Source organism: Molothrus aeneus, chromosome 4, assembly GCF_037042795.1.
Source record: "Molothrus aeneus isolate 106 chromosome 4, BPBGC_Maene_1.0, whole genome shotgun sequence".
NCBI lineage: Eukaryota > Metazoa > Chordata > Aves > Passeriformes > Icteridae > Molothrus > Molothrus aeneus.
Window position 1 is genome coordinate 72,948,043 of NC_089649.1, and position 24,582 is coordinate 72,972,624.

The following is a 24,582-nucleotide window of genomic DNA, read 5'->3' on the forward strand; positions in this document are numbered from 1 at the left end:
AAAAATCCCCAATGCAGAGACAAACCCGTTTCTGTTATGTGAAGCAAAGCAATTCCATGTCTTGGCCTTGAAATCCATGGAATGCAACCATTTGGAATGTTCAAAACTGCACCAGCCACCAGCAGAAGCTACTGACCCTTCTCAGAATACCTTTGTGGATAATCACACCAGCAAATCCATAATAAATTCAAATTAAATCCATAATGAATCCAAATTAAATCTGTATTAAATCCAAATTTAGTCCATATTAAATCCAAATTATTAAACCCATATTAAACTCATATTAAATCCTATCAAATCCATATCAAATCCATATCAAACTCACACCCTCGAGTCAAACCAAGGCCTGGCAGCCCCTCCAATGGGATTCCCAATCCTGTCTCCATGATCCATGTTTCTCCCTGAAGTTTCCCCAAACAAAGTGGCACTTTAAGCCTTTCAGCTCCCTCCTAATTCCCAATTAACAAACTCCTACTCCAGCTCCCATCTCCGCCTGGAGCGCTGGGATTTTCCTCCAAGATAAACACAGCCACACATTTTGGGGAGGGGAACTTCTCATTCCAAGAAAATCTCAGGGCAACGTGGCCAAATGACCTAATTATGAACAGATGAAGGGCACAAAAAGATGTTTTATAGGAACGGGGCTTCTGACAGTTCCTTTCCTTCAGCAAACCCGTGTGGATCGCTGGGGACGCCGGGAACTGGGAAACAATTCCCTCTCCAGGCTGGGAAGGGAGGAGAGCTGGCAGCACAGAGCTCTTTTCATCTCCTGCCTGGGATTTGGGTTGCTCAACCACAGGGGAAGAGCCCCACGAAGGCTCCTGGGCTCCAACAGCCCTGGAAAAGGGATGCAGGTTCCCTGGAATGGCAGATTCAGGGCTCGGATGGTCCTGGAAGCACCCCTAAAATGGGAAGTTGGAGGGAGAGCTCAACAGGTTCCTTGGATCAAGAAATTCAAGGCTCAGATGCATCCCCAGAATTAAAATTTGGAGGGTGAGCTCCCAAGGCCCCAGAAAAGAGATAGGACTCCACAAGTTCCTTGGAATGGCACATTGAAGGTTTGGATGCAACCCTGAAATTCAGAGTTGGAGGGCGAGCTCCAAAGGCCCAGGAAAAGGGGAGAGACTCCACAAGTTCCTTGGAATGGCAGATTCAGGGCTTGGATACTCCTGGAAGCATCCCTAAAATGGAAAGTTGGAGGGGGAGCTCCAAATGTCCCTAAAAAGAGATGAGGCTCCACAGATTCCTTGGATCAGGAAATTCAAGGCTTGGATGTATCCCCAAAAATAAAATTTGGAGGGTGAGCTCCCAAAGCCCTGGAAAAGGGATGTAGGTTCCTTGGAATGGCAAAATCAAGGCCTGGATGCTGCTGGAAGCATCCCTGAAACCCAGAGCTGGAGCATGAGTTCCAAAGGTCTCCCTAAAAAGGGATGAGGCTCCACAAAGTTCTTTGGATCAGGAAATTCAAGGTTCAGGTGCATTCCTGAAATTCAGACTTGGAGGGTGAGATCCAAAGGGCCTGGAAAAGGGAAGAGACTCCACAGGTTCTGTGGAATGGCACAGTCAAGGCTTGGAAGCATCCCTGAAATTGAAGGTTGGGAGAGAACTCCAAAGGCCCAGGAAAAAGGAAAAGACTCCACAAGGTCCTTGGAATGGGACATTGAAAGCTTGGATTCATCCCCAAAATTAAAATTTGGAGGGTGAGCTCCCAAGGCCCTCGAAAATGGAAGAGATTCCTTAAGTTCCTTGGAATGGCAGATTCAGGGTTTGGATACTCCTGGAAGCATCCCTAAAACGGAAAGTTGGAGGGACAGCTCCAAACGTCCCTAAAAAGAGATGAGGCTCCACAGATTCTGTGGATCAGGAAATTCAAGGCTCGGATGCATCCCCAAAATTAAAATTTGGAGGGTGAGCTCCCAAGGCCCTGGAAAAGAGATGGGACTCCACAAGTTCCTTGGAATGGCAGATTCAGGGCTTGGATGATCCTGGAAACATCCTCGAAATTCAAAGCTGGAGGATGAACTCCAAATGTCCCTAAAAAGGGATGAGGCTCCACAGGTTCCTTGGATCAGGAGATTAAGGCTTGGATGCTGCTGGAAGCATCCCAAAACTTCCCAATTCAAAGCTGGAGGATGAGCTCCAAATGTTCCTTATCTCCCTTCCCCATAAATTAATATTTTAAAAGATCAATGTGCTCAGAATTCCCAGGAGCCAGCCTGTGGGAACAGGAGCTCTCTGGGATGGCTCCAAGGAACCATTTTCAGTCAAAAAACGAACTCCTGGCACAATCTGTGGGAGTTTTTCCCTCAGGAATCCCAGAGTGATCCAGGCAAGGGGTGGATTGGGGATGGCAGCAAAGCTGCTCCTGTCAGACAGAGCTGGCAGGGCAGGGAAGGTCTCCAAGGTGCAGCAAATGATCCATTTCAGAGGAATTCCTGCCCAAAACTCCTCCTTTTCCATGGAATCGTGAAATTACTGTGGCTAAAGACGAATTCTTGGAGAAAACAGCATCGGAATCTGACCAATTCCTGTCCAAAACTCTTCCATTTTTCAGGGATTAACAAAACTGCTGCATCCAAAAAAGGTATTCCTAGAGAAAACAGCATCAGAATCCAAGCAATTTCTCCCCCAGAACTGCTCCATTTGTACGGAATAACAAAGTCACTGAATGCAAAGAATCCTCGGAGAAAATGGTACCAGAGAATCCAACCAATTCCTGCCCAAAATTCTCCCATCCCCACAGAATAACAAAACTACTGCATCCAAAGAGGAATTCTTGGAGGAAACAGCATCAGAATCCAACCAATTCTTCCCTAAAACTCTCCCATTTCCAGGAAATAACGAAGTTAATGGATCCAAAGAATTCATGGAGAAAGTGGTATCAGAATCCAACCAATTCCTTCCCAAAATTCTCCCATTTCAATAGAATAATGAAGTTAATGGATCCAAAGAATTCTTGGAGAAAATGGTATCAGAATCCAACCAATTCCAGCCCCAAACTCTCCCATTTTCAATGAAAAATGAAATTAATGCATCCAAAGAGGAATTCTTGGAGAAAACAATGTCAGAATCCAACCAATTCCTGCCCAAAATTCTCCCATTCCTACAGAATAATTCATTTTCCTTGGAGCAAACAGCATCAGATTTCAACCAATTCCTCCCCAAAACTCCTCCATTTCCAAGGAATAATGGAATTATTGGATCCAAAGAGGAATTCTTGGAGAAAACAAGGTCAGAATCCAACCAATTCCTGCCCAAATTTCTCTTATTTCAATGGAATAATGAAGTTAATGTATCCAGAGAATTCTTGGAGCAAACAATTCCTCCCCAAAACTCCTCCATTTCCAAGGAATAATGGAATTACTGATTCAAAGAGGAACTCTTGGAGCAAACAATGTCAGAATCCAACCAATCCTTCCCCAAACTCTCCCATTTCAATGGAATAATTAAGTTAAGGAATCCAAAAAGTTCTCAGAGATAATGGAATCAGAGACCCCAATCAATTCCTGCCCAAAACTCTTCCATTTCCATGGAATATTGAAATTACTGCATCTAAAAAAAGTATTGTTGGAGCAAACACATCAGAACCCAACCAATTCCAAAATTCTCCAATTCCTACAGAATAACAAAATTACTGATTCCAAAGAAGAAATCTTGGAGGAAATCAGAATCCAACCAATTTCTCCCCGAACTCTCCCATTTCAATGGAATAATGAAGTTAATGTATCCAAAGAATTCTTGGAGCAACCAATTCCTCCCAAAAATTCCTCCATTTTCAAGGAATAATGGAATTACTGGATCCAAAGAGAAATTCTTGGAGAAAACAGCATCAGAACCCAACCAATTCCTGCCCAAATTTCTCCCATTCCTGCAGAATAATTCATTTTTCCTTCGAGCAAACAGCGTCAGAATCCAACCAATCCCTGCCCAAAACTCCTCCATTTCCATGGAATAACCAAATTCCTGCCTCCAAAGGAGAATTCTTGGAGAAAACAATGTCAGAATCCAACCAGTTCCTGCCCAAATTTCTCCTCTTTCAATGGAATAATGAAGTGAATGAATCCAAAGAATTCTCGGAGGAAGCAATTCCTCCATTTCTAAGGAATAACGAAATTCCTGCATCCAAAGAGGAATTCTTGGAGAAAACGATGTCAGAATCCAACCAATCCCTGCCCAAAATTTGTCCATTCCCATGGAATAACGGAATTCCTGCATCCAAAGAGGAATTCTTGGAGGAAAACCCAGCAACCAAGAAATACAGACACGTGAAAAATTCCGCATTTGGGACAGCAGGAGGAAATTCCCTTTGCATTTCTGTGCCATGCATGAAGGAATTTCATAGATTTTCCCCAAACCCATCCATATCTGGATTTTTTTCCTCCCTCAGGGATGGACATCCCAGGATAAAGGAGGGAGGGGCGGATCCATGGAATTCCCCAAAGCAGGAAAAGCCAGATTCACTCACCAGGACAGAGTAGATGTGGAGGCATCGATAGACCGGGGAGAAATCCACCAAATCCTGGGCTCCAGGCACCTGAAACAGGGAGGAAATCCATGAAAAACGTGGGAAACTCACCAAAAATCCACCAAAAACTGCAAGAAATTTAATTATGGGTAAGTGGAGCAGTAAAATACCACAGACGGACAAGTGAAATCCGAAAAAAAAATCACATTTAAATAAGTTTATCACTCAAAAAAATTATATTTAGGTGAATGAAACTATAAAAAAAATCAAATTTCAATAAGTGTCCCTAAAAAATTCCATCTATGTGTGTACAAGCCATAAAAATTTCATTTATAAATAAGTAGAACAGCAATAAAATTTAAATATGGGTAAGTGGAACTCTAAAATATCACAGACAGACAACTGAAATCCTGAAAAAAAATCACATTTAGAAGAGTTTGTCGCTCCAAAAAATCACATTTAGGTGAATGAAACTATGAAAAAATTAAATTTAAATAAGCATCACTAAAAAATCCCATCCAGGTGAGTGCAACTTAAAAATTTCATTTATAAATAAGTAGAACGGCAAAAAATTTAAATATGGGTAAGTGGAACTCTAAAATATCACAGACAGACAACTGAAATCCTAAAAAAATCACATTTAAATAAGTTTGTCTCTCCAAAAAAAATCACATTTATGTGAATGAAAATATTAAAAAGATCACATTTAAGTAAGTGTCACTAAAATAACCCATCTAGGTGAGTGCAAGCCATAAAAATTTCATTTATAAATAAGTAGAACAGCAAAAAATTTAAATATGGGTAAGCGGAACTCTAAAACATCACAGAGAGACAACTGAAATCCTAAAATAGCAAAAATATAAATGAAAGTCACTCCAAAAAAATCACATTTAGGGGAGTGTAGCTCTAAAGAAATTAAATTTAAATGAGCATCAGTCCAAATATTCCCACCCAGGTGAGTGTAGCTTATGAAAATTCCATGGGTAAATAAGGATAACTGGAAAACAATTTAAATATGGGCAAGTGAAAGAGTAAAATATCACATGGGGAGAAGTGAAATCTTCCCCAAAAAATCAAATTTAAATGAAAGTCACTCTAAAAAAATTGCATTTTGGTAAATGAAACTATAAAAAAATCACATAAATCATATTTGTTTTGTCATAATTTATGTAAAAATATAATTTATCAAAATATTTTATCAAGAATTACGTAAATTGGTGTCACTCCAAAATGCCAATTTTAGTTGATTGCAACTCTAAAAAATACAAATTTAAATAAATCCCATGCTAAAAAAAAAATCACATTTAGGAAAATGAAACACTAAAAAAAATCACATCTAAATCAGTGTAACTCCAAAAACATCACTTTTAGGTGAGTGCAGATCTAAAAAATTTCATTTTAAATAAATTCCACTTTAAAAATCACATTTAGGCGAGTTCAGCTCTAAAAATCTCATCTAAATTAATGCCACTCTAAGAAATCAAATTTAGGTGAATGAAATTGTAAAAAAATCACATCTAGATCAATGTAACTAAAAAAAAATCTGATTTTAAAAATGCTAATATTAAATGTGTCACTCAAAAAAATCACTTTTAGCTGAGGACAATTCTAAAAAATTAAAATATAAAGAAATTCCACTCTCAAAAATCGCATTTAGGCAAATTAAACTATAAAAAAAATCCCATCTATATAAGTGTAATTTTTAAAAAATCACTTTTAGGTGAGTTTAGTTCTAAAAATTTCAAATAGAACAAAATTCTTCTCTAAAAATCACTTTTAGGTGAATATAACCCTAAAAATTAAAATATAAATAAATTCCACTCTAAGAAATATATTTAGGCAAAAGAAATCATAAAAAAATCACATCTAAATCAGCGTAACTTCAAAAAAATACTTCTAGGGGGGTGCAACTCTAAAAAATTCAAATTTAAATAAATTCCACTCTAAAAAAATCACTTTTAAGTGAATATAACCCTAAAAAATTCAAATAGAACTAAATTCCACTCTAAAACAACACTTTCAGGTGAATATAACTCAGAAAAAATTCAAATATAAATAAATTCCTCTCTAAAAAAAATCAGTTTTAGTTGAATTTGACTCTAAAAAAATCCCATTTAAATAAGTTTATCACACCAAAATATCATTTCTATGTGAGAGCAGCTCCAACACCAGAGGGTCCAAGGCAAAGCCAGGATCCCAGTTATGGAAAAATTCCATTTAATTCCTGGGATCTCCCCAAATATTCTGATTTTTCAGGGGCTTGGAAGCAGGAAAATGCCCTTTAATGTTGGTTTTGCTCCGCTGAAATCCCACGGAACGCTGGGACTCATTCCAGGCACGGAATCCAAGGGATGCTGGCACCACACACGCAACAAAAAGCGGGAAAAAAGGCAAAAACCAGGCAAAAAACCCCAACTCATTCTTGGGATTTCACATTGGGTTTGCTTGAAAGCCCCGTTTGGGTTTGATTTTTCCCGGTTTTTCCCCTGGGGAAGAGGCTGGGTGGGATCGGAGGGGGAATTTGCATTTTGTGTCCTTTGGGGATGTTCCCTTGGCTCTCCTTGGGGGCTGGAAGCTCCAGCACCCCAAATCCCAGGAAAAGGGGTGGGAAAAGGGGCAGGGATGGAAGGGCCATGGACAGCCCTGGAAATGGGGTGGGTTTGGGGTTTCAATGAGGCTGGGGGGAGCTGGGGGCTCAGGGAGCATCCTGGAGGCTCCTCAGGAGGGATGGGGAGGGAAAACTGGGATTGGGATAAACTCCTCTGTGAGGGGGAAATGGAGGGTGAGAGGGAAATCAGTCCTGGCTGGAGCTGAAATGGGGGATCCCAGGACCCCAGAGTGGTTTGGGATGGTTTGGGATCCCTTAATGGCCATCCTGGGGTGATCCCAGTGCTGCAGGATGGGATTCCCACATCTGCACCCTCAGGATTTTGTGGGATAAACTCCTCTGTGAGGTGGAAATGGAGCTGGTAAAGGATCATAGGGTGTGAGTGAAATATGTCCTGGCTGGAGCTGAAATGGGGGATCCCAGGACCCCAGAGTGGTTTGGGAAGAGAGGGACATTAAAGCCCATCCTGAAGTGATCCAGGATGGGATTCCCACACCTGCACCCTCAGGATTTTGTGGGATAAACTCCTCTGTGAGGGGGAAATGGAGCTGGTAAAGGATCGCAGGGTGAGAGGGAAATCAGTCCTGGCTGGAGCTGAAATGGCGGATCCCAGGATCCCAAATTAGTTTGGGATGGGAGGGATCCCAATGGGGGGACTCTGAGGTGATCCAGGATGGGATTCCCACATCTGCACCTCCAGCTCCTGCCTCTGGAGCTGCTTTTGGAGCAGCCTGGGATGGTGGAAATGTCCCTGGCCATGGCAGGGCTGCAGTGGGATGGGATTTGGTGGGATAAACTCCTCTCTGAGGTGGAACCGGAGTGAAAGAATTCCTTCATGGGAATTTCTTCCTGGGAAGGAGTTCCTGGCTGGGAGGGTGGGCAGGGGCTGGGCTGGAATTCCCAGATTTGCTGGGGCTGCCCCTGGATCCCTGGCAGTGCCCAAGGCCAGGCTGGATCCACCTGGGACAGTGGGAGCTGTCCCTGCCCACAGCAGGGGTGGCATTGATGATTTTTCAGGTCCCTTCCATCCCAAGCCATTCCATGATTCCATGGAATTCTCCCTCTGCCTGGATTAACACATCCATCACACAATGACCCTGTCTCACATTGACAAATTCAGGCGTTTATCTGCTATTTCAACATTCAGACAGAATTAAAATTCCCTGAATTTAGCACTGAAGAAGTGCCTGCATTTCCTGCGCCAGAGCTGCACTGCCAGCGCTCCCAACAATCCATAAATCCCTGATTTTTGGGACGTGCCGATGCCATGGGAGCCTGGGCTGCCCCAGGCCAGGACTGATGGCTCCCCTGACACCCCCTCCAGCCCAATCCTGGTTTTTATCCCTCTTGATTTCCAGAACAAAGGATTTATTCATCTTATCCCAAAATTTCCCAGTCCGCACAACATCAACCTCCCAATCTCATTCCCAAATCCTGCAGCAGGCACGTTCCCAGAGCTGGGAGTGGGGCAGGGCTCTGGAAACACCCAAATCCCTCCTGCAAGTGGGGTTAAACAATCCTGCAGCTCATTTAACTCCTGCAAGGCCAATTTTCCATGGAAACCTGCAGCCCTGGCTGCCACCAGCACAGGGATGGCTCAGAGTTTAGGGAAGCTTTGCTATGGGTTTGGATAATTTGGGATATGAAGGTTATTTTGGGATAGGAGGGTTAATTCAGGATATGAAGGTTATTTTATGATAGGAGAGTTAATTTGGGATAGAAGGGTTGATTTGGGATATGAGGGTTGATTTGGGATAGGAGGGTTAATTTGGGATACAAGGGTTAATTTGGGATATAAGGGTTAATGTGGGGTAGGAGGGTTAATTTGGGATGCAAGGGTTAATTTGGGATGCAAGGGTTAATTTGGAATATAAGGGTTAATTTGGGATATGAGGGTTAATTTGGGATCTGAGGGTTTGGACCTTGGACCCTTGGTGGGTTTTGGGGTAAATGCGGGACACGAGCACAGGTTCTGTCCCTCAGTGAGGGTGAAAACCCTCCAGACTGGAACACCAGGAATTCCAGAGGAGCCAAATCCGGGGATCCCAGAGTCCCATTGATGGGAACCCATGGATGAGCTGGGGCACAGGGACACAGGACAGGACCCAGAACCCACTGGGCTCCACTCCAGGACAAGGCACGAAGCAGGGGGGGACTGCAGGTGACACAAACATTCCAGGAATTGTCCCTAAAACTCCACTGCTGTCCCCAGCCATGGCTCTGCTCCAATCCAGCTTTGGGGTCCTCAGGAAAAGGATCTGGAGCTGCTGGAGAGAGCCCAGGAGACATCAGGGAACTAAGGCCAGGTTGGGAGAGCTGGGAATGTTCACCTGGAGAAGGGAAAGCTCCAGGCAGAGCTCAGAGTCCCCCCTGAGCCTCCTTTGCTCCGGGCTGAGCCCCTGCCCGGCTCCCTCAGGGACTCTGCAGCCCCTGCCCGGCTCCCTCAGGGACTCTGCAGCCCTTTCCAGCTCCCTCAGGAATTCTCCATTCCCTTCCCAGCTCCAATCCCTTCCCTGGGCATGCTCCGGCCCCTCCAGGTCTCCCTCCAAGGACTCCAAAATTGGAATGGCTCCATTTCCACTCGAGAGATTTTTTTTTGGCCAATAAATCAATAATTTTCTTTCCAAAAAGAACAAATCCCCAGGAGGATTCACTCTGGTGACCCAGGGACAGGGACAGCACCCAGGGAATGCCTGGAGCTGTTCCAGGGGAGGCCCAGGCTGGATTTTAGGGAAAGGTTCCTCATCCAGGAAGGTGCTGGCACTGCCCAGGCTCCCCAGGGAATGGGCACAGCCATGAGGCTGCCAGAGCTCCAGGAGTGTTGGGACAGAGCTCCAGGGATGCCCAGGGTGGGATTCTGGGGGTCTGAGCAGGGACAGGGGTGGATGGATGGATGGATGATCCCTGTGGACCCCCTTCCATCCAGGAGATTCCCTGATTCTATGAGGAAGGAACACAGGGAACTCAAAGCTGATCAGGAACAAACTGCTCGCTTTTCTCTCCTCCATGGGATATTACCCCTGGGATTTCCTTCATGGGGGCTCCTCCAAGGGATCTCCCACATGGGATCTCCTATATGGGGCACCTCCATGGGATCTCCTCCACGGCATCTCCTCCATGAAATCTCCTCCATGGGATCTCCTCCAAGGGATCTCCTCCAAGGGATCTCCTCCATGGCATCTCGCCATGGCATCTCCTCCATGGGGGCTTCTCCATGGCATCTCCTCCATGGGATATTCCCCCTGGGATTTCCCCCATGGGATTTCCTCCATGGGACCTCCTCTATGGGATATTCCCCATGGGATTTGCTCCATGAGATCTCCTCCATGGGACCTTCCCCCATGGGATCTCCTCCATGGGGTCTCCCCCATGGAATCTCCCCCATGTCATCTCCTCCAGGACACCTGGCCAGGTGCACCCAGGGGTCCCATGGCTGCTGCCCCTCCTCCCCCACTGTTCATCACCATGGACAGCGGCCACTGCCCACCCTGGGACAGGGACTGGGATGGGGACAGCCCCTCCTGCCCATCCCCCACTGCAGGGCCACCTCCTGTGAGGTCACCAAAGGGCCACCACACCCAGAGATGGGAATCACCTGTCTGGGACAGGCCAGAACCATGGAAACATGGAATGGGTTGGGTGGGAAAGGACCTTAAATCCCATCCCATCCATGGGCAGGGACACCTCCCACTGTCCCAGGAGGATCCAAGCCCCAGTGTCCAACCTGGCCTTGGGCACTGCCAGGGATCCAGGGGCAGCCCCAGCAAATCTGGGAATTCCAGCCCAGGCAGGAATTCCTTGCCAAGATCCCAGCCCAATCTCCCCTTTCCCAGTGGGAGCCATTCCCTGGCTCCTGTCCCTGCAGGCCTTGTCCCCAGCCCCTCTCCAGCTCTCCTGGAGCCCCTGCAGGCCCTGCCAGAGGCTCTGAGCTCTGCCTGGAGCCTTCCCTTCTCCAGGGGAGCATTCCCAGCTCTGCCAGCCTGGCTCCAGCCCTGCAGCAGCTCCGGGGCCTCATTCCATGCTGCTGTGGGAATGTGGAGCCCCTCCAGAGGGTCCCAGAGCAGGCCCCAGGAAGGGTCTGGGCTAAGCCCACAATTCCATCCCCATGGAGGAAGGTGTGACCTCGCTCTGCTCTGGATGCACAGCAGCCATGGAAAGGAGGGAATGGATTTGCAGAGGGAAAACAGAAAGCCCAGAACCACTTGAACAACCCAACTTCAAATTCCCAGCTCGTCCTTGGTCCCCTCTCTGGCTGCTCAGGGGCTGTTACGGTCAGGGTGACAAACACCTCCCAGCCCAGGGAGTGGCTGCAGCTGAAAAGATCATTTTCCTGACAAAAGAGGCTTCAACAAGTGAGAAGAACCATCCAGAGGGGCAGACAGAACTTCCCAAAAGCTCCAGGACACGGCTGCATCCCACAGCACGATGGACACATCCAAAGGCTCAACCCTCCAGGTCCTGCACTGCAGCTGCCTTTCCTGAGACATGGGGCTGTACTCCATGGGAAACATCCCAAATCCCAGGTGAACCAGCACTGGGAGGAAGGAAAAACCAACACCACCCCCAGGTTATGTGGTTCCCAAAACCCTCTGTCAGGTGCCAGGAAGCTGCAGCAGGAAGGGAAGAAGGGAGCACATGAAGGAATTTAAATTTCCACCTCCCATCCTGACACAACACCTTATCTGAAGACAAACCAGGAGAAAGGAAAAGGCCAAAAATCAGGTTATGGAGCAATGTTTCCCTGAGGGATGGATGTTCTCCAGCAGCAGCAAGGTGCTGGGACAGACTGGGATGGGCAGTTCCCAATCCTTGGCCTCTCCACTGAGCGCAGTAATGGGAATAGGGAGAAAACCACAAAATAACCAAATTTGGAGACACATCCCACGTTCTCCAGCCTCTTCTGCACCTTCAGGACTCCCCCATGAGCAAGGAGCAAACCCCTTGAGACACCACAGGCACCCCACACCACCCAGTTTGGTGTTTACCTCTTCCTCCTCGTCCTCATCCTCCACATCCAGGATCCCCGAATCCTGCTCCGACATGGGGCTGGTGTTCTTCACCTCCAGCTCGGAGCTGGCGCTGAACTCCTTCTTGGATTTCTTTCCCCCGCCAATCCTGGGCTGCTGGGACACGATGTTGTCCAGGTTCCTCTGCTGCTGTGCCTAGGAGCAAACACAGGTTCCACCTGGGGTTTCATTTGGTTTTCAGGCACGAGGAGCCTCTGGCCCTGAACGGGGACAAAGGAGGCCGGAGGCGCCACGCGCTCGGCGGAATTCTGACACGTCGCCTTTCCCCCGAGCCAGATATTCCCAGATCCATTTGCAAAGCAGGCCAGGGATTATGCAACAATCCAAACACGCTCCTGACTCTTTCCAAATCCCAGCGCCCCGGCCCCCATGCTGCCACATTGATCCGTTTACGGCCCAGCTGCAGCGATATTGGCCCGCAGGCCATGTGGTGACTGTCACAGGGACCTCCTGAACCGCTGGGTTTGTTCCTCTTTCCCAGCCGTGGCGGCACAAAACATTCCACATCTGGACCCCAGAGGTTCCTGAAAGCATTTTTGTGGGAGCCCAGGAGGGTTTAATTGCACATTGTTGATGTGCGGAACGAGCTGTAAAAGGTGCTCAAGGAAAACGTGCTGGAAGCAGCGGGATGGAGGGCTGGGAACACGCAGAGTTATTCCAGGGGTTTTTGGGGTTGTCTGGCAGCTGAGGTCACACTGTGCCCTCCTGCAAAAATTCCATTGTTTTTCCTTTGATATGGAGCACAATAATCGACAGGAAAAGTGGTTCAGGCCCACTTGCTCAGGAGCTGATCAAGTTCAAACACAAGGGCAAGGAATGGGAGCAGCACAAACACACGAGGGGTCTCCAGGGCCAAATCCCAGCCAAAACCAGGGGGAAAAGGCCAATCCCATGGATGTGGCCCTGCTGGACACGTGGGTTTGTGTGCTGGTGTAACTGGAAAATAAACACTCGGAAAACCTGGAATTTATATGGATTTAGACACAGATTTAGAGGATTCCTCCCCATATTATGCTGTGGATTTTTTATGTATCAGGAGAAAGGTGTGTGGGAATCATGGAATCACAGACAGGATCTTCAGGATCCTCTCATTCCATGGGCAAGGACACTTTCCACAAGCCCAGGTAGCTCCTGGACATCCTGGAATTCCAGGATTCTCTGAGGTGGCAAAAGGGGCTCATCCCCTTCCCTATGGCAATGTGGCAGCCTGGATTTAGAAGGAAGCAGGAAAACCATTAAACCTGTTGGAGATCCAGCTGTCAGTGACACCAAGGGAGAATTAAAACATTATTAATTACTATTAAAAATCTCTAATTATTAATTACTTTTGCTACCTGAATTGCAGAGAGCACAAAGTGTGCTTAATCTGTGTGCAAACCTCCCAGATTATTTCCTTTTCAAAACTTGGAAGTTTTAACGTCCCACCAAAAATTATTCAGGAGCAGCTTTGATTTTTGCCAGCTTCAAAATCCCTTTGGAATCTCCCCTTGGGAAGCAAAACCCCACCAGGGACCGAGTACTGGATAATTCCTACATCTGAGGAATCCAAGCATGGCATGAAGGCCCCATTCCTTGGAAAATCCAGGCATGGACATCCCATCCCTCGGAAAATCCACCTCAAAGTGCTCCTCACCCCGAGCACACACAATCAGCTCTGAATTAATTAACCAGCTGGGCAACCCCTAACAAAATTCCGTGTACAAAGCTGCCCCTGGAGGCAGCTGCAGCGGGAACAGGAGTGAATCCTTGGATGGGGATGTGAATCCTTGTGGGATGTGTTATCCCACAGCACAACCTTGACCTCTAGTGGCTGGAAAGCAGGAGTAGCCCTAGAGTGCTTATTTACTCCGAGTGCTCCTCCCAGCTGAGCCAGGGGACTCCCAACCCTGGCTCCCAATCCCTTTAAAAAAAAATCTCTTCAGGGATGAATCCCAACAATGGGAATTTTTGCAACAGAGCCCCAGAGGGAAAGGTCTGGGTGGACACTGCCCAGGACAAAGTTTTGCTCCCGACGTCAGGACGCGAGGCCGATGGGGAAAGGGGCATTTTTGGCACCGGGATTTTCGGACTTCAGAGGCAGCACTCTATAGAAAGGCCTTGCAACATCCCATAAAGGGAATTAGGACTTCAAAAAGGGGCGGGAGCGCTCGGTCCTTCAGAAGAGAACACAACAAAGGGTCGGGGTCGGGCCCGCCCAGCGCTGCCATGAGTTTCCCAACAAGGCCTAATGAAGTTATAACCCTGAATCTACTGGAAATTCCCCCAAAAGCAAGCCCAGTGCACTCATTAAACCCTCCAGTTTATGTAATCCTTCTCCTTCTGGAGAGGGGAGAATCAAAGAGTGGGAAAAGGCGCAGTTTTGGACGGAGCCCTGAGCTGGACGCGGCTCGTTAAGCAGGGTGGAGGGGGCCTGGAGAGCACAGGCGGTCATGGGAGAGGGAAATCTGGGATAACGAGCTGGAGGATGCTGCTGCCAGCCCTGGACTCCCCTGCCCCAGCCCTCAGCGTGAAACACATGGGATTTCAGCCTGGACATGGAGTTGGTGTCACCAAGGATCCATGGAAGAGCTCTCTGAGGATCACCAACCTTGGTCCCACCTCTGCTTTCCAACAGGGATTCATCTTTCCTGTGTTGGGAGCACAGCAGGATGTGGCCAGGTATCAATATTGATAAGATCCAAACAAAATGTTGATAAGATTTCATAAATTCCAGTTATTTAGAAATCAAGGAAATCTGTCCCTCCGGCATCGCTCCAGGACAAGGAGCCCCACATGGAATTTACCCTCCAAGTTTTGATTTTGCACTTTTAATGCAAATAAACTGAGTTATCAAGAGAAGAGTTTTGATCTGGAATAAAGTCCAAGCACCAGCTGGGAAATCACGGAATCCAGGAACAGTTTGGGTTAGAAGTGACCATAAATCCCATCCTATTCCACCCCCAGAGACACCTTCCACTGTCCCAGGGTGTTCCAAGCCCCAGTGTCCAACCTGGCCTTGGACACTTCCAGGGATCCAGGGGCAGCCACAGCAAATCTGGGCACCCTGTGCCAGGGCCTCCCTACTCTCTGAATAAAAAAGAAGGAAAAATTTCTGTGTCCCTACTCCCAGATATCCTAAAAACCAGCCAGAGGATGCTCCCAAAGGCACAGAAGGTTTCCAGCCCACCAGGAGCAATTGGGACCTTGAGGAATCTTCACCTTTCAGTATTTTTGCGGGGAGAGTTTTAAATTGGATGAGATTTTCCAGGGATTTCTGCCTGAACGACCTCACATCACTCAGTGGAGCTTTTGTTCCCTTCCCTTTCTAGGAACATAGGAGCCAAATCCTGACCTGTGATGGGCACATTCCCACTGCAGCAGGAACAGGAATGCCCCGAGCCCAGGATGAAGGCCCTGCACACCCCAGGAGGAACGGGAATGGCTTTTCCATTTCCATCTCCACCAGGGCATTCCCAGCCCCCCGCTCCCGGCAGGAAACGATCTGGACTGAGGTGACCTAGAAGTGAGAAATATCAAATTTTCCTCAGCTCCGTGAAGTCAGCGAGGTTTGGGTTTCACTGTGAGGGAAAGGCAGGGCTGGGGGGAGGCCCAGAGGAAGCAGCTCTGGAGAAGTTCAGGATTATCCAAAGGAACTCCCCAGCTCATTCCCAGCACCTCCCCAGGCTGGAGTGCAGCAGAACAACCCTTCCATGGATTTGCTGGGGCACAGGAAGGATCAAACCCAGCCTGCAGAGGAGCACTGGGGGGTTTGGGGGATCTGTTCCCCACAAAGGGATGAGTTCCCCACATCAGAGGCCGGGTGACACCTGGGATACCCTTGGAAAACCCATGGAAATGGGGCTGGGGGAGGCCCAAAGCCCTCAGGAGATGATAAATCCAACCCAAAATCCGCCCACCTTTTGGTGTGGTTTCCAGGAAAGTGAGGCCAGTTTGGGGTTATCCTGTGGGATTGCCTCTGTTATGCAGGACCATCAATCCTGGCTCACTCTGCTCCATGGGAGTATTAAAAAAGGCAGGAGAGCCAAGGCCTGGTCACAGCTGATGTTGCTTTTAGGATCAAACACAAAGTGTTGGGATCGTGGAGGTGAAGCTCCCTCCAAGCACAGCCACCTCCCTCATCCACAGCAGCCTGGAGACCAGGAGCACCCCCATCACTCCATCAGGGCACAATTCCCAGCTCCTGGTGGGAATCCTATTTCCAGAATGGTTGGTAGGACAAGCAGAGGCACCTTTCCACCTCCAGGGCCAGGCCCGGGTCAGTGACCCACCCTTGTGCACTGAGGTTGTCATCAGGCAGTCCAGAAGACTTTTAGGGGGACCTGGGACAGCAGGAGGTGTCCCTGCCCATGGCAGGGGGTGGAATGGGATGGGATTTAAGGTCCATTCCCACTCAAACCATCCTGGGATTATTTGATGGTGTAAATCCTGTCTCCTGCACATCCCTTCACTGAGGGCTTGATCCTGCAGGATGCAGCTTTGGGGGTTTCTCTTCAAACCCTAAAATTCCCAGAGAGGTGTGGACTCCTCATCCCTGGAAATGTCCAAGGCCAGGCTGGACAGGGCTTGGAGCAACGTGGGATAGTGGAAGGTGTCCCTGCTCAGGCAGGGGTGGGATGGGATGATTTTTAAGGTACCTTCCAACCCAAACCATCCTGGGATTCAAAGCCCTCAACAGGAAGGACTTCCCTCAGCATTCCAGGATCCATCCCAAAAAACTCCCAGAAGCTTGTGAACAGAAACTCCACCTTCCCACCCCTCACAACCAAACGGACCCAGCCCAACCAAGCTGGAGCTGAATTTTTTGTAGTTGAATTTTTCAGAGTTGGGTTTTTCAAAGCAACGCAGCTCCTCGAGATCAAGTGACCCCAGCCACAAGCCAGCACCCAGAACCACGGAGGCATTCACAGCTCCATGGGATCATTCCCAGTGCCTTGGGGTTATTCCCAACACCATGGGGTCATTCCCAACAACATGGAGTCATTCTCAGCGCCATGGGATCATTCCCACTGCCATGGGATCATTCCCAATGCCATGGAGTAATTCTCAACTCCATGGAGTCACTCCCAATGCCACAGAATCATTCCCAAAGCCAAGGGTTCATTCCCATTGCCATGGGATCATTCCCATTGCCACAGGATCATTCCCAAGGCCATGGAGTCATTCCCAGTACCATGGGAACATTCCCAACACTATGGGATCATTCCCACTGCCATGGAGTCATTCCCAATGCCATGGACTAGGATCAGTCCCAGTGCCATGGAGTCAATCCCAGCTCCATGGAGTCATTCTCAATGCCACAGGATCATTTCCAATGCCATGGGCTCATTTCCAACACCAATGAATGGTTCATTCCCAACACCATGGAGTCATTCCCAACACCATGGAGTCATTCCCAGGATCATGGGATCACTCCCAGCAGCATGGGCTCATTCCCAACGCCATGGGATCATTCCCAACACCATGGGATCATTCTCAACACCATGGGCTCATTCCCAATGCCATGGGATCATTCCCAACACCATGGGATCATTCTCAACACCATGGGCTCATTCCCTACACCATGGGCTCATTCCCAATGCCATGGGATCATTCCCAACGCCATGGGATCATTCCCAGTGCCACGGGCTCATTCCCAACACCATGGGCTCATTCCCAACACCATGGAGTCATTCCCAACGCCATGGGATCATTCCAACGCCATGGGATCATTCCCAATGCCACAGGCTCATTCCCAACACCATGGGATCATTCCCAACACCACGGGATCATTCTCTATGCCACAGAATCATTCCCAACACCATGGGCTCATTCCCAATGCCACAGGATCATTCCCAGAGCAGGCCAGGGACCCTTCCAGGCTCTGCCTCCAGAGCCACCCTAAGGAAAAGTTTGTTTCACCACCTCCAGGAGGAAGGAGCTCCTTTCAAACTCCAATATTGTTATTTTTGTAACTTCATCTTGTTTTCTGCACCCCTTTGCAAACACTTGAGTCTCACCTCCCTTCACCTCCACCCACCAATATTTACTTTTGAGCAGAATCTAATTAGGTTTTTCCTGATGAGACACGAGATAAGGCCCGGGCAGAAGGGGCTGGTGATTTAAAGGGAGCCATGATTTAAAGGCTGGCTTTGGTAGTTTTGATTAGTTCCTGCTGTGATGCTTTTACAGACCCCTCTAATGGGCTGAGACACCAAATTTTCAAATATCATTTCCCAATATCCCTAGAAATGGGATACATATTCCTTAAGCAATCTTAGGGGGAAAAAAGAAAGGGGAAAAAAAAAATAAAAGCAGCAAAGCCGACTGGCTATGGGGGTAGGGAAAAAAAAGAACGTTAATAAAAAATGACAGTAGGGCTGGAGCCCTGCCAGAGAGCCATTCCAAAGTTATAAAATCCCCCAGGGATCAGATAAAAGCAGGGATTATTATTGCAAGGTGTAAACTCAGCACACGGCCGCAGCTCCTGCTTTGAGTTTGCCCGCGGAGCCGGCGCTGTCGGGACCAGGAGGGGCTCAGCCTCTCCTGCCCCCGGTGCTAACTTGTTATCAGAGCAGACAATTTGTTGGAGGTTTGGCTGACAAAGTTCTCCCTGGGCTCAGGAAACGAGGCCCAACAATGGGTTTTGGTTTTTTTTGAACTCCATTCCAGGTCATTAAATAAAAGGAGTTTGGAAATGCAGCATTGGACGGGTTTGTTCTCCCCAGTGCAAAGACTCAGCCTCAACCCCCCGCCACTCCTCATTCCCTAAAAAGTCTCTTCCACCTCAGCCCATCCAGAGCTGAAATCCACCCCGGCTCTGATATTCCTAAACATCAATTTTCCTCAAATACAAGTTTTTGGCATTGAGTGTGTGATGAGGAAAATGCAATTCCCCTTTTGCTTTGCTCTCACCCCATGATTTACCCTCATCCCCTGCTCCTGCTCATTTTCCCAACCTGGATTTAATCCAGGCCTAATTCCATGGATTTTACAGTTCAATATTCCCTGGCCAGAACAAGGGCACTGCTGTGGCAGCAGGATCCCACTGGATTCCAAATAATTCCTGTTTGTGCTGCCCTGGATCCCTGGCAGTGCCCAAGGCCAGGCTGGACACTGGGGCTTGGAGCCGCCTGGAGTAGGGGAAGGTGTTGGGGTTGGAAAGAGATGGGATTTCAGGTCCTTTCCTACACAAACCATTCCAGGACTCTGCAGCCCCTCTGCTCTGGAGCCAGGCTGGGAGAGATGGGAATGTTCCCCTGGAGAAGGGAAAAATCCAGGGAATCCTCAGAGTCCCTGGAGGGGCTCCAGGAGAGCTGCAGAGGGGCTGGGGACAAGGCCTGCAGGGACAGGAGCCAGGGAATGGCTCCCACTGGGAAAGGGGAGATTGGGCTGGGATCTTGGCAAGGAATTCCTGCCTGGGCTGCAATTCCCAGATTTGCTGGGGCTGCCCCTGGATCCCTGGCAGTGCCCAAGGCCAGGTTGGACACTGGGGCTTGGATCCACCTGGGACAGTGGGAGGTGTCCCTGCCCATGCAACTGGATGGGATCAAACCCATGGGATGAGCTCAGCCATATTCACCTCCTTGGAGTTCATTCAATAACTGGGTTAATTCAGCTTTTCACACAAAACCCATTAAACCTCAGCTGTTTTGGGGGGAGGCTGCTCAGCCCAGCACTGGGAGAAGGGAATGATCCAGACTCTCCCTTCCAAGGAGAAATTTATCACAGGAGGATTGATAAAAAGCCTTGGGCAACCACAGCCTCCGGGTCAGCTGTGCAAAAAAAAAGCCACTTTTTAAGGAGCCCTTTATGGCCCAAGTGTTGATTTACACTTCTGTGGGATCCAGATCTGCGGGCAGCTTCAAAGGGAGCTCAGTGAGGCGATTACAGAGTTTATTTATCACATTTACACAGCGGCAGAGGAGCCGAGAATGAGCTCAGGGCACCCAAGGCAGCGGCAGCAGCAGGAGGAGGAGGAGGAGGATGATGGGTGTTCCACAGGGAATTTCAAACACATGAAAGTCCTCGGCCTGACACAGCTCAGGGCTCTGCTCCAGCAGCCCAAGCTCTTGGGCACAAAAATGGTTTACAATTCATCTGAACTGAGATGGAACTGAGACTCTTTGATTCCCTTCTACCAACCATTTAAAATTCCTTCTCCAGCTGGGAGCACCCCCTGGATGAAATCCCCCACCCTGGGAGCTGCTGTGACCCCGGGCTGGTTCAACTCTGCCCAAGGAGGCACAACCATGACTCAAAGCTGCCCTGGAAACTCCCACATGTCCCTTGTACCTCTCCTCACTCTTAATTGGGACCCAACCAAAGCCCCGAGTAAGAGAGGGAGCAGCAGAGGAACCACAACCAAAACTGGTCACAGGTGAGAGGGTCTGGAATGACTCAGGAGCACCCAAGCGTGCAGGGCCTGGCTCTGGGAGCCCTCCCAGGGAATTGGGATTGTTTTCCAAGCCAGGCTTTGTTCCAACACGCTCCCTGACAAGCGAGGCATGGCACGGGGAACAGGGCTTGGGGTTTGGGCTTGGTGGGTTTTTTTTCCCCCTCAGTGAAAGCGTTAAAAAGGAGAAATGCAGGCAAAAGGCTTTGTTTCGTCAGGAAAAAAACAAAAACAAAACAAAACAAAACAAAACAACCAAAACAAACCCCCAAAAAAACAGAGGAAAAGGGAATGAAGCTGGAGAGGAGAGTGGGGAGCTAGAGGGACAAATTCAGGCTTTGACTTAAGGATGTCCTACCAGAGAATTGCAGAATTACAAAACTGGGCAGTTCAGGGAATCACAGAGCAGTTTGCGTTGGAAAAGCTCATCCCATTCCAGCCCTTCCATGGCCAGGGACGCCTTCCACTATCCCAGGGTGCTCTGAACCTCTCCCTGCCCTTCCTTGGGCTCCCCCAGTGCAGCTCTGGGGCTTGGAGCAAGCCTGGAGCACCAGGAAGGCTCCTCCTCAACCCAAAGGCCCCCAGTGAAATTCCAGCCCCCAGCACGGGAATAATCCCAGCTCCAGGAGCTCCTCAAACCCCCTGGGGCCTCTCCAGGTGCTGTCCCCACCTCTGTCCTTGCCCAGGGAAGGTGGGACCCTCACCCCTCCGGAAATTCAGGATAAAAGCAGCCATGGATTAGATCTCACTGTGGGGGAAGGTGTTAGGCTGGACTTCCCAGGGTTTGATCCAGGGGGAATTCTGGAAAAACCATCTGAGTGTGCTCAGCTTGGAGCTGCCCCTGCCCGAGCTCTGACACCACACAGGGCCCTCACTCCAGCCATGAGTTTGAGCAGCCTGATTCCAACATTTCCCAAAGGTTTTCCTCCCATTTTCCCTTCCCACCAGCTGGGAAGCTGCTGCTTTCCCGAGGAACAGCCTGCCCGTTATCCCTGTTCTCCATGGCAGGAGCTGCTCCCTCAGCCATGGAGCGGACAGGAATTATCACTCATGGATGCCCCACTTTTCCTTGACCTCACAACGTTCCCCAGGGAGTTGCCCTGGCCTGGGATGGAATCCTTGTGTCCCAGTGTCCGTGGGAGTTCCCAGAGTGCTGCTCCACACCCCCTCCCTGGGCTCTGGCACTTGCAGATAAGGTTTCTTTCAAGATTCTGCTTTTGTTCCCGTTTATCAGCCTGGGCTGGGTGTTTGAAGGATTCTGAGGCACTGGCCAGGGTCAGAGCACCTCCCTGGGATGGTTCTGATTCTCCTGGAACAACAGGACTCAGTAAATCCCAGGAAAAGCCCAGTGTGGGTAATCCTGCACAAAAAGGGATTTTGGCTTTTCACAGGACAGCCTGAAAGTCTTCAAGTGTGATCTAGGAAGAGCTGCAGAGATCCTTTGGCACTAACTCAGATCCCAGACCTGCAGGCAGAATACCCTCAGCCATTCCCATGGAAATCTGGGATAAGGGGATCCCAAGGGGACACATTCCAGGCTGGGATCTGGGAACTGAGTAACTCAGATCAGTAACTGAGGGACAGAGATGGGATCTGGGATGTTCACTGAGTCTGGGAAGAACCTGCCAGACTAAGGCTGCCCTGACATCCCCAAGATCCTGTTTTCCAAGGCAGAGGAATGTTCTTCCAGGGATTGGCCACGGCTGCTGCATGAGGTGCCCTGTGCTTCCGAGCTATGGCCCAAAGTGAAACCCTCATGGAATGGCTTGGAATGGAAGGGAACCTTAAAAACCACCTTGTTCCACCTCCCACTGTCCCAGGTGGATCCAAGCCCCAATGTCCAACCTGGCCTTGGGCACTGCCAGGGATCCAGGGGCAGCCCCAGCAAATCTGGGAATTCCAGCCCAGGCAGGAATTCCTTGCCAAGATCCCAGCCCAATCTCCTCTTTCCCAGTGGGAGCCATTCCCTGGCTCCTGTCCCTGCAGGCCTTGTCCCCAGCCCCTCTGCAGCTCTCCTGGAGCCCCTGCAGGCCCTGCCAGGGGCTCTGAGCTCTGCCTGGAGCCTTCCCTTCTCCAGGGGAGCATTCCCAGCTCTGCCAGCCTGGCTCCAGAGCAGAGGGGCTCCAGCCCTGCAGCAGCTCCGGGGCCTCCTCTGGGCTCTCTCCAGCAGCTCCACGTCCTCCTGCTGTTGGCCCCAGGGCTGGGGCAGCTCTGCAGGTGGGCTCTCACCTCAGGGAGGGGCACAGGGACACAATTCCCACCTTGCCTGTGGCAGCAGCCAGGCCTGAGCAGGGGGCTCTGGGCTGGGCCGTTCCAGCCTCATCCACAACATCCCAAACCCCTCTCCCAGGGCTGCTCCCAGCCCCTTCCTTCTCCTCCCAGTCTGGATTTGTGCTGGGATTGCCCCAATCCAGCCCTGCTGAATTGCTGAGGTTCTGTCCCAGCTCTCTGGAGTGGTGGCCCCCCAGCCCATCTCTCATCCCTGTGTCCATCTGTCCCTCCCTGTCTGTCCAGTCTGTCCCGGGACGCTGGGTGGGACAGAGCCAAAGGCTGTGCACAGCCCCAGTGGATCCTGCCAGTCCTTTTTCCCTTTTCCATCAAAACTTCAGGAGGAATCTGAGCAAGGATCACAGTGAAAGCTGAACCCTAAAACCCAAAGAAGCCCCAGGGGCAGCAGCACCTCCACCTTCAGGAGATTTAAAAAATACTATTTAAAAAAAAAAATGATAAATCCTTGTTGGAACAAAGCCCTTTTCATTCTGTTTGGGAATAACCCCTCTGGTTTTTTTTTGATGAGAAACCCACAAAGCAGCTGCCAACGGGGCTGAGCCACAAAGAGCAGCTCGGCTGGGGGAGAACAAAATGGCTTTTTCAGGAATAATCATCTTCCCCAGGATCCCTGAGCTTCAGGGAGCAGCAGAAGAAAGCAGAACATTATTTGGTTAGTGCTGGTTTTAATTAATCACAGAATTAGCCAGGCCCTGCCTCCCCCAGCACGGTGACTGTAAGGAATATTTAATCCCAATATGAAAAGTTTCAACTTTACAGAAGAGCTTCAATTTCATTTTCCTGCCTTCACTTCACAAAGATCCCTCTGATAATGTGAAATATTCTGTTGATAAATACTTTTTTTTTTTTCCTAAGCACTGGGGCGTGAGGGTTGGGGATTTAGAGAAGAGATTACAGCAGAGAAAAATGAAATTATACATTCAGCACTCAGCACTGCTCTCCAAAACCAACTCTCCCAACTGAAACCACTTTTTGTGGTCTTTTTTAACATAAAAATGAACTTAGTCAACACATTACATAATTCTCCTCTCCCACAGTATGTTCCCAGGATTTTTCTCCCTGCCTCCATCACTAATATTTCACTCACACCACAATTTTTAGGACTGAGCCTAAAAAGATTTTAAGTCTGCAGCAATAAATCAAAACCTGATCTCATCTCGCTGCTGTAAATTCACTTCGTGGTCACCCTTGAAAGCCCCACAAGTTATTGCAGAATTCAAATTATGCTCTAAAAAAAAAAAAAAATTTCTCTCCATGTTCTGAGTGCTCCAGCCTGAGGAATCCACCACCAGGAATATCCAGCACCTCCCAAATCCGTTATTCATTCCCTGGACGTGATCTGCCCTCTAAAGGCATCTGGGGAAACTACAAAGAGCTTTTTAGCCATAAAGAAGCCCTGGAAGGGTTGGATTTTCCTTTTCTTTCCCCCTCTGGCTTCTCCCTCTGTCTCAACCACACAGGAGGATCCCAGGCTCAGCTTAACCAGGCTCAGCCTGAGCTCAGCCCAGCCAGGACCATCCTCAACTCAAGGAAACTCCACAGGACAGAGCCTGGATCTGCCTCTATGGACACTGAGGAATGAGCACCATGCATAAACAGGGTTTAATCCAGGCCTAATTCCATGGATCTCACAGTTCAGTATTCCCTGGGCAGGACAAGGGCACTGCTGTGGCAGCAGGACCCCAACGATTCCCATTTGTGCTGCTCTGGATCCCCAACAATTCCCATTTGTGCTGCCCTGGATCCCCAACAATTCCCATTTCTGCTGCCCTGGATCCCCAACGATTCCCATTTCTGCTGCTCTGGATCCCCAACAATTCCC

The 24,582-nt window shown here is 49.0% G+C and overlaps 1 protein-coding gene across 2 annotated transcripts in view; it reads right to left on the bottom strand.

The window, feature by feature from the left end:
- Window positions 1–24,582, bottom strand: part of EXOC6B (exocyst complex component 6B) — a 311,133-nt gene that overhangs the window by 153,164 nt on the left and 133,387 nt on the right. For both annotated transcript variants that reach the window (XM_066548851.1, XM_066548850.1), the window contains 2 exons: window positions 12,059–12,235; window positions 4,466–4,534 (listed from right to left, as the gene is read on the bottom strand). In XM_066548851.1, coding sequence (XP_066404948.1) covers window positions 4,466–4,534; window positions 12,059–12,235 — 246 coding nt within the window. The remainder of the gene's footprint in view (window positions 1–4,465; window positions 4,535–12,058; window positions 12,236–24,582) is intronic.